The sequence below is a fragment of the Mesoplodon mirus genome (genome assembly GCF_964341445.2).
Source record: "Mesoplodon mirus genome assembly, chromosome: 12".
NCBI lineage: Eukaryota > Metazoa > Chordata > Mammalia > Artiodactyla > Ziphiidae > Mesoplodon > Mesoplodon mirus.
In genome coordinates this window covers 56,515,461-56,526,454 of record NC_138988.1, presented here as the reverse complement: position 1 = coordinate 56,526,454, position 10,994 = coordinate 56,515,461, and the positions used below count along the sequence as shown (strand labels likewise).

Below are 10,994 nucleotides of genomic sequence, written 5' to 3'. Positions count from 1 at the left end.
GTTGAGTTTATTGAATGGCATAGGAATAAGTAGGGAAATGGGACATGGTTTGCCTGGGTTGTAATGGGGTTTTTCATGTAGAGAACAGCTATAGTTCTCTAACAGTGATACCAATTTTTAGGTGTCCACGTGAATCTTACTCATCAATCTATAGACTAATCATGGGGCCAGAAGTAACTAAAGGAAAGCAGGAATGGACAGCCTTCAAAGGAGTTAATAACTTGGCAGTATAGCAGGATGGTCATGAACCTGGCTCCACCACTGAGGATTAACTGAGTAGGTAAGTAGAGTATGTAGGACGGAGTCTTGGACGTGGTAAATGCGCTTTAATGGTTATTAGTAGAAGTAAAGGCTTATTTGGAAACATAGATGAGGAGATAAGTGCTTGTACATGAATTAGTTTTACTTACATCTTTAATAGAAAATTTCCTAAAATGTAGTGGCATTCCTTGGCCTGTTAATTCTGCTACTGAAAATATTTTAATCTTTTTAGAAGTCTTCTTTATAAGGATGAATGACCATTTTGTAACATGGTAGTGGTTTCAGGAACTAGTGTAAAAAATTTCTGTCCCAGTGTAATAATTTGATCCCAGGTTGAGCTTTTATATTAAAAGTTGCTCTTTTTTTTCCTATGAGCTGTTAACTCTTCACGATAGCCATTGTAACTAGTTTCCAGGTAAGTAAAATTTATATGTACTTACATAGTTTTTATTAAAATGACAAATAGAAATTCCTGCCTACTAGGACAAGATTTAACTTAGGCCCCAATTCCATGAAATAGATCTGAGATCGAGTTAAAAGTAAATAGGACCCTAAAGAACCATGTGATGTTCAAGTTCCACACTTTGCTCTTGAGTAGACCACTCAAAGGAACTACTTGACTCTTACTTGAAACCCAGACCACATCTTCCAGGTATACAGATCAAAAGGAGGGAGACAACAGGAGCAGACAAGCAAAGCAGATACAGCCACGGAGACCACACGGCATGGGGTAAACAAGCCCACGCTCCTCTGGGGGCCTTTGGATATTGGTGCATTTCCTAGAGCACAGGAATTAGTTTGTTTTTAATGACTCAAGTGAAGAAAGGGCAAAATGGTTACTTTAAAAAGCTACTAAAAATATACAACTTGTGGTTATTTTAATTATTTTAATTAGAGGGGCCAGCTTCATTTTTATGTGGAAAATTCATCTATGTAGATGTTGCTTCCCCACAGGTGCTAGACAGACTAGGTTATAGCATATAAAAATGTCCACTGCATGCATGGTACTCTGGGGAATCCGTCCCCGTCCACTCGGCTCTTCCTCTGGCTGGCAACCCTGCACCTCTGCTGACACTCTCCTGTTCAGTTACAGGCCACAGATCTTCTACCCATACGATCTGCCTTCTCCAGACAGCGCTTCTGCATGAGACAATCCTGTTTTCGCAGGATTCAGTCCTTTAGTGCTTGAAGTCTGAACTCTCCCCTCTACTTTGGTTCTTGTGTTCCACAGAGGTACATCCCTGCTCTAGTTATGAACTAGGTTCCATTTTAGCAGAACCTCAGTTTCCTTTTAGAGAAGATGTAACTTCTATTTTAGCTAATGGGGAGGATTGAGAGGTTTTTGTTGTTATCCATGTTCTTTTCACTGTTATGGATGTGCTGAATTGGGTTATCCTTATGAAAATCTGGAGGTTAAAGAAATTTTCAAGGGAAGTCCTTTGGAGCAAGCTTCAACTAGTATGAAACAAGTCAATAAATTTTTCCATTTTAAATAAGCTACAGATGGGCCATTCTCTCACTTCTCTTTGAATCTTACCAATAACAGAAATGATCATAAAATACATTTAAAAATTTATGACTGGGAAAATTTCTTTTGGTTACTCTTTCCTGAATAGTTTTACATCATTTGTTTAGCACTTTAAACTGTCAAGAACATCAACCACTGATTTTCTAGCATACCTGTTTGATAGCTACCCTATTGTTTAGATGCAAAAGCACTGTCTCCATTCAGAAGTTGGTTTAACAAGACAAATGTCTGTTACATGAATCAGATTAACAACCTATAATTAGTACATGACCCTGGAATATTTAGGCAAGGACAATATTTCCACTTCAATTTCAAACAAAAATAATTTATTTTAAGTAATGTCTTGGCATTGTTCAAAACACTAATCAAGCCATTATGTCATACGACTTACTTTCTTTACAAAGGAAAATGCTCAATCTTGGTTTTAAAAAAGGCAAACCAGTAAGCTACATTAGAGATTAGATATAATGTACAGCCTATGCAGCCACATGACAAATAGTTTCTGCTGCTTTGTTATTACACAGGTAGTTGCTTCCTTCAGCTAAAGCCGGGAGTCTTATATTTGTTTTATGCATATTGGGTTTTGTTCTATTACTTGGCAGGAGATCGTACTCCCTCGAGTCAGCTGTGTTCATTGGTCAGAATAAATTCCAGCATCTGACACCAACTCCATTAATCACAGACAAGCTTGAATAAGTGAGTAAGATAATAGACAAATATCTGGTGAATGGTGAACACTGTTTATATATGTATGCTATTCAGTTAATGTAGAAGAGATTTGAAATATTCTTTTGAGTCCAAGGTGTTTGCAACCATCTATCAAAAAGGATAAAGGCCTTCTACATGAAATGCTTTATCTCAGGCAAAAGATGTAGGAACGGAGACATATATTACTAATATTCTTAATACCACCACCCTGAAAGAATACAGAGAAATTTCCGTATAAAGCCATCCTTGTTACTTGTTTATAAATGATAGGCTCTTAGAATCAAAGCGCTGGGGGACATTTCATGATTATACTATATCATATATCAATACAGCACAGAATTTGGTTTCTAGGATTATAATTTCTAATTAATTAAAAACCACTTTCTCAATAAGTAAAATCATTACATTTCAAAACAAAGTTTAACCAGTTAATAAGCTGCTCTACGGAACAAGCAGGTGTAGACCCTTTGAAGGAAACGGCTTTATATAGTTAAACACCCATTGGGATTTTCACTATAGCACTGAAGGACAGATTACACTGAAGCCTTTGTGATACTATTCCTACTTCTAACTGGATAATGTATATGACTGTAATAGTTTATTCACACACCACATGGTTTTTCAACTATTTCATCACTTTTTTTCAATTAAGACTTGAGGGATGTACCAGGACAGAGTTGGCTTCAACAAGCAGATCACTTCAAGTCTTAAAATCCAAATTGTACTTTAAATTTTATCAACATCGTGATTAAAAAATGACTTTAAATCTTATACTTTGAGACACAACAGCACATATAGATGCAGTAACCCAGATAATATTGTTCCACTGTAATTTCCTTATCCTTACGCATTATAAGGTCAGCAGAAATATAACCTAAGTCACGTTGCCACTTTACTCCTTTATGCAACTTAAAGCAACTTAACATGCTTTTTCTCTGATACAATGGTCTCCTTTATTTTTATGAGTTAGGCATTTCACATGCTTTGTAAAACCGTGTCTGAAAACTTTCAATTCCATTCTTCACGTGAGGGACAGAAATGTACAATTATCATCAAAGGTATTGTCATTGTGAAACACCTTAGGTTTATTCATTAGTAACACATATCTGATTCTTAGCCAGAATATGGAGCTGGAGGGTGTTCTTTCATACTGAAAAATCAACTACATAATATGGTACATTATGTGCAAATGTAAATACTGAAGAACTCTGCAAAAGTTTAATCAAAATCTGCTTTCAGTTTGTTAATGATTTCCCAAGAAAATCACTGAGGGAGATACAGCAACCTCGTGAGAACATCATAAATCTCTTCATAATTAATTTTTATAATGGCAGTTTTGATTATGTTGATCCAAGTAATGCAGTAGTGGCAGGTTGGGTAAAGGCAAAGGTTTATTTTTAGTTTCCCCAAACGTTGTCTCACTTGATTTAGGAGGGCTTGGGAATACCCAAGAATTATCTTCCAGAGAATTTCTGCCATAAGAATTGTGTTCCTGAAAGTTTGTGCCATCGTGAGGAATGGATCGCTCATGATCTGTCCATGACTGGAGAGCTGCTTTCTCTGATAAAACCTTTGCATCTCCTGGTAAAGGGGAAGACGTGGTATGACAAAGAGTTTTGCCGTTTGGTGAGAGAGGGGCCTGTCTTTTGTACGTTGCAGTAAAATTCGCCAAGTGCAGTTTTGTGCTGTCTTTCCCAAGGTCTTCCATGCATCCTGCTGGGGCGCAAGCTGAAAAGAAAGCACAGGCTAAGCATCAGCTGTCCTGGTACTTATGATCATAAAACAGTAAACAAACACTTTGTTAACTTGGTTGATTCTAGAACTGGAAATGGACATTCCCAAGTTAGTGCGATCACTGTGGCAGTGTGACTTGAAGTTGACAGATGATCTCAGTTCTAATCCTGGACCCGCTATTTACTGACAGGGTGACACTTGACTGCTTGCTCCAGGTGTCACTTCTCTCGTCTGCAAAATGGACACAGGAATCTTGTCCCGCCCATTATCATAGTGAACATGAGGAAATTCCTATTTTAAAAAGCTGGAAACCAATTCACTTAAAATACAAGCAAAGACCCTGTTCCTGGCTCTTAATATGGCTGGAGAAGGCTTGCAGAATGTTTGTGTGTCAGTGGAGACTAAGAAAGCTGTTTTTAAGTTTTAAATATTTTGTTAGATATAATATTCCTTAGCTTAGTCAAATCTGTTTTCCATAGGTGGTCCAAAAGTAAATTTTTCCAGAAATAATTACATTGTGAATTGGTGAGACCCAACTGAAATTTGATATATATTAAAGGCTTTTATGGATAAAACAATTTAAATTAAAAGCTATAGGGCTTCCCTGGTGGCGCAGTGGTTAAAAATCTGCTTGCCAATGCAGGGCACATGGGTTCGTGCCCCGGTCCGGGAGGATCCCACATGCCGCGGAGTGGCTGGGCCCGTGCGCCATGGCCACTGAGCCTGCGTGTCCGGAGCCTGTGCTCCACAACGGGAGAGGCCACAACAGTGAGAGGCCCGTGTACCGCAAAAAAAAAAAAAAAAAAAAAAAAAAAGCTATAAAATCATCTCATTTCTTGTCCAATATATATAATGGTAAATGTAAATTCTGCTATGGTCACAATATAGGTCAAAAAAAAAAAAAAAGCAAAAAAATGAGTTTAGTAACATGTAATGGCTTAGAAAACAGACCGCTCTCCAGCTGCTGTTCAGCCACAGACAACACAAAGCAAGGGTGTGCTTCCCTCCCTCTGCATTCCCTTTCCCCAGGCAGCAAAGACAAATTCACCCTCAGCCCAAGACAGATACCAAGTGCAACCAAGGCCTGACTCTAGTTTTAAAGGAGAAAGAAACTGAACCACATTAAAAAATAAGCTCATTGCCCCTTTTCTTGGGAGGAGGTGACAGTGCTCAGCTTCTGGACAGAGTGACATGTGGGTCTAGAGAAAAGGTGACCTGGGCTTATCTCTGTCCACTCCGCAAAGCACTCAATTCTTTGTGGAGAGTGGTGGCCCCGGGCCTGGCACTGTCGTAGGAAACGTGCTAGAAACTTACGGTTCAAAGCAGGCAAAGACTGATCATTCACCAGCTCAGAAGGGACATGACAATAAGCATTTCCAAATGAGAAGACAGCATTTCTCCTTAATTATTTTTTGGAAGTTCTATTTAGTATATAAGAGGCACACTGAAAACTCACTGAAAAATTACTCCATGAGTCTCGTTTAAGAGAGGTCTTATTTCTACCATCAACTTAAAGTTTTCTCATACGTAACCCTGGCCACTGGAAAACCTGAGGACAAAATGAACCGTCAACTAAGTTGGGGTGTGCCAAAGCACCTTATTGTTTTGCCTGGTTCATAAGTACCTAACCCTAGAAACAGAAAGGCAATTCTGAATTTAGCTTTCTGTCCCAACGTGCAACGTCCCCCGCCCCACAGGAAACATTTCTGAGGAGAACTATTTATAAAATCTCTTGTGCCCTCTTTAGGAACAATTTGAGGTGCAAATGACAATTTTAAATTAATGATTTTTTTTTTTTAAAAAGTCACATCTCATCCTTTAAAAATAAAGTTTACGGCATTCAAATTTACATTACACAACTTTACAGGAATACAACCATTACGTAATAAAAGGTACAAATGCACTGATTTTTCTCAGTATAGAAATAGCTTTGGCAAAGTAGCCACTACTAGTTAACACAAAACTCAAGAAAAGGTTTAATCAGCCAAGCAGTTAAATATGAAAAGCAATGAAAATTTTTGCTTGAAAGGGCTAAGTGAATAGCATCTACTCTCTATTCAAAACAATCTATCCTTTAAGGAAAGAAAAATTAAGTGTACAAAAAATGAAAATAACCAAATAATGAATCAGAGTTCTCTCTTTAAAAACAATTTAAAGAGCTACGTCTTTGGTGTATTCTGTAGCACTGGAATGAAAGTAGCTTTTGGTGTCTTTTTTTTTTTTTTTTTTTTTTTTTTTTTAATATATGAAGTAGTTGTGGTAAAAGGTCAACTAGAGCAAACTTAACACCTCAGCCTTGAACACATAAGCAACACTTGGCTGAGAAAAAAGCCACAAGGGGAAAAGAATACAGTACTGAAGAAACACACATCAGCAACACCTTTATGTGTGAAGTTGACCAGTATGAGGCTGAAGCCAGAGCAGAGAATGGGTGGCTGTGAATAGACTACATATACTTTGGCTTATCAAACTCATTTGATGAGATTTCAATAAGATACAATAACGAGTTGCTCTTTGAGCAGTTTGGCTGGAATCAGTGGTTTCCGGCAAACCCTGACTTGCCTTTCTTGATTGCAGTTGGGGTTTTCATCTTTCTTAGCAGTTCAGCTTGTACTTGAGTCACCAGATGTAAATTAGACATTTCTCTCTTCAGTTCCCAGTATGCACTTTGCATATTATCACTGAAATACAGGGTTTAAAAAAAAAATAAAGTTAATGGTTATTATTCTCGGTGGAGAGAAGGGAATAACTTTAAAATAGAAATAAGCTTATCTGCATTTCTGCTCAAATTCTTGTGAAATAATACAAATTAAATAAAACTTCCTCATTAAATAATTAAAATATTTAAATAGAGCATTATAACAAGTGAAAAAATCTTATTCACAATAACATTGACCTAATTTTTATCAATTAACTGAACTATATTAAACAGAAGGGTATTATAAAAAGTATTCTAACCAACGAGTTTAATAGTTCTCTTCTCAGGACTGAGATTTTATGGTAGCCTACGATGTGCAGTGGCGTTAATATATTTAATAGTAAGGAATATGGTCTTCACTTGCAAATCTGATCAAGAATAAAGTGACATTCATTCGTGGATGGATTTTAAATTTGTATTTATCTTTTGATTATTCTGTTCTGATGTTGTGAATTGAAATGCTGTTATCAATTCTGAATGTACACTGAAGCCCACATTAAAATAAAATGTAGGTTTCATGCATCCCAGTCTTTTATGTTTGACTGGGCTGTCTCATATTGTTGGTTCTAAACCAATGTGACATGGCAGCACAAGACATGAAGGGCCAGCTGATTGCCTGGTACGGGAAAAGGAGCTGGAGAGAGGGTTATATGAAACAGAAATAAAAACTTCACAAATACCTCTCATAAGTAAAAGCATTTTACCTCAGTTATCTGAGAAGTTATAAATCAGTTATTTTAAACCTAATTTTATTGAGTTTCATCTTCCATTAAGCATTCTTATTTGCATATTTCATGATTTTTTTTAGGTTCTTAGTTGCCAACTAAATAAATCAAAATCTTCAACACATATGTAAGAACTGATCTCATAGTGTTCAAACAACCCCTACTGCCTCTTAAAGATATTAGTGTAATTTTAGTGATAATGAAATCAAATTAAACAAACATGTCACGTCATGCTTCAATTTTTGTCTAGCTATAAACAAAAACCTTTAAACAAACTACAAGGATAACACTCTTCATATCTAAATCTAATATTCTAATTATGGAAACAGATATATTCAAAAACAGTTATCTTTAATTAGGACATTCCTTTTTTGTCAAAATATTCCCATTCCACTCAGACTATAATTCTTTCAATAGGAGCAGGAGAATAAACTTTCTACTGCTTTTGAGAAAAATCTACTTGTTTTAATCTGTTGTAACGTCATTTGTTAACCAGTAGTCTATTAAAAAACACGGATTTTTGCAGGTTTTTGATAGGTGTGAAATAATTTCTTCACAAAAATTAGTTAACCACCTCTACTTCGGCAGTCAACATCTGAGCCGTGTGCTACAGTGAGTGTCTCACATAGGAACTGTCTGAAGTATGAAGAGTCAGTGGTTCCTTGGTGCAATTCTGGGCATTCAGCATGCTTCCCAAAAACAGTTACTCACACTACGTAGCAGCTAAGTGTAAACACTGTACATGTGCTAATTCATGCAGTCATGATATGAATCATACAGATTAAAAACAGTGGCTTGAGATGGTAAATCAGTACCTGACTTGGAGAAAAGCAAATACGGTACTCAAGACAGTGTTTGGATACTGGAATATCAAACATTTCATCATTCAAAATAGCTACCCATATAAAATAAGAGAAAATTATAATAGAGGTGTTAATGCAGCACTAATACACATTTTCCAATTCAATTTAATGAAGACTGCTTATAAATTAGGTGACACCAAAAACTAGGTCACCTAGTTTAACATATGTCTAATCTTTTTCTTTTGCCCTTAATGTCACCTGAATTGAAAACTACAGATATAAAAAAACTAAAATTATTACTAAGTATAAGCTCTCCCTCTTGTGGATAACAAAGTAATGGCAGTTACTTTACACTTCACCATTTATATTAAAGTGCTATAGTCTTCAAAGTGTGTTAAAATTTTTAAAATTCTACTTGAACAAATCATTGCTTAAGTAAGACTGGACAGTTGTCATCCACAGATCTTTAGCAGAGCTCCAGCTAACCTTTACTTATCCAGGTATTTTTGAGCCTATAAACTGTTCCCCTTCTACCTCCCACCAGCTGGGAATATAAATTAGTTAAATTTTGCTTTAAATACCATACAAGCAAAATCCTACTGATATATATAGTTGTGTACAAAGAACTCATAAAGCTACTTGAACACTGAGATGCAACACCAAAGCACCCCAAATGAGAACCCTAAGAAATAAGACAGATGAGACAAAAAGATAACGGTGGTTGAGCATGTACTATGTGCTAGACAGGCACCTCACCCCGTTCTCACACAAACGCGGCAACCTGGGAGCTCACTTCACACACAAGGAAGCAGGTGCAGAAGAACTTCCTGACTAACAAGCTGCTGTTCAAAGCTGCCTTTCAGCTATCCAGTCCTGTGACTGACTGCTGCCCTTTGTGGGTAACATTTTTCAAATCATCATAACCTTCAGCTTCATCACATGTTTACCAACTACTGACTTCCAACACAACCTTCTTCGTCCCAGTATAAAATTCCACACCTCTAAATTTTAAACGTAATGAAACCTGCTTATCCACATCTCAAGAAGGGGGCACATGTCCAGCTTACATGGTAAAAACTGTAAAAGCTCAGTTTTCTTAATTGACACTGTACGTTCAACTCTTTACTACTGAATGTTCCTTGTATAAGAAAAATCTACTTGATTTTTTTTTTTTACTTCAGCCCTATTTTTCTTTAGCTTTTCAAAATTTATTGAGCTATTACATTCCCCAGAGGAATTAAAATGAAAGTATAGGATAGTCTTAGCCAAGAACTAGAGACTTAGAAATGTATATCTTGACAACTGTGATTTCTTCAAACAAGCATCTTTCAAATATTTTTAATTGTAAGGCACAGCAGGCAATCATTTTACACTGCAACCCATATTCTGTTATGTTTTATTCTGTTTTATTTCTTATTTCTAAAATGCTTGTCTTAACTCACAAAATTTCATGATCAACTAAGGCAACACAGCACAGTGTGAAAAACACTAACCTAATCCCTATTTTCTAAACCAAGAATTTGCATCTGAAGAAGTTACCCCATACCTAGATCTGGCTTAAGAACTGAAGGCAACAACATAAAGATAACCCCAACTAGTACACTGGCAAGACACTGGCCAAGTTTCTGATGGGCAGGGCTGTTATTGTTAAATGATATTGTATACAATGAGGAACATATAAAAGGCCTCCAGTAATTAAAATGTTCACTCAGGAAACAATATGGGGAACAATACCTTGTTCCCCTGGCAATATGATGGAGGAAATGCAAAGAAGGAGGTGTTCCAAAAAGGGGAGTTTTCCAAATAACTGGAAAATAATCCTTAAAAATACCTAAACTTTTAGTTAATGGTTTTATGGAAACATTCCTATGTACTTTTCTCCTAATATAGTAAACTTAATTTAGCATCTGAATTGTTCCATTTAGAAGTGGATGACATAACTTAAAGACTAATAAAACAGGACTATAAACTGTAAATAGGTATAAATGATAAGGTAAAGGAAAAACAAGATAAAATGCAGTCAGGAATGAGGCTAACATAAAAATGCATGATATAAAGTTTACCAAGGGTAAGCTACAAGTTTGGTTATTAGTTTTCTAGTTGCTAACCAGAAGAGGGAGAGCTAATCAGTTCTGCAATCCACACTGCTATGGGTTTGCAAACACAGAAATGTGCTTGAGCACTGGGGAGCCATTAGGACCCGCTTTAATTACACAGTTCTTTAACATACAGAAACTCTTAGACTGAACTTAATTCATTCTAAAATCTTTTTCTCTCAGTTGATACCCTGAATTGATACTGAGCTTTAGAGAATTCAAAACTGTACTTCAAAGCCAAAATTACATAGTTCTCAGCCTCAGAAACCAGACTCATCTCGTGGGGCCTTCCTCCTCCTCCAAATCCTGGCCTAGAGATCCTTCACTATCCTTTTAGTTATATGATGCCTTCAAACACACATCTTTTTGGTGGGTGGCGGACAACTTTTCAAGTTATTCTCAAAAGAAGTGATCCAAATTATGTAACACTGCCCATGAATG

The 10,994-nt window shown here is 36.5% G+C and overlaps 1 protein-coding gene across 1 annotated transcript in view; it reads right to left on the bottom strand.

The window, feature by feature from the left end:
- Positions 1-2,104: 2,104 nt before the first annotated feature.
- AZI2 (5-azacytidine induced 2) overlaps positions 2,105-10,994 on the bottom strand; it is a 34,012-nt gene continuing 25,122 nt past the window's right edge. The window contains exons 7-8 of the mRNA XM_082639466.1: positions 6,794-6,912; positions 2,105-4,225 (exon numbers count right to left, since the gene is read on the bottom strand). Coding sequence (XP_082495592.1) covers positions 3,813-4,225; positions 6,794-6,912 — 532 coding nt within the window. The 3' untranslated portion in view covers positions 2,105-3,812. The remainder of the gene's footprint in view (positions 4,226-6,793; positions 6,913-10,994) is intronic.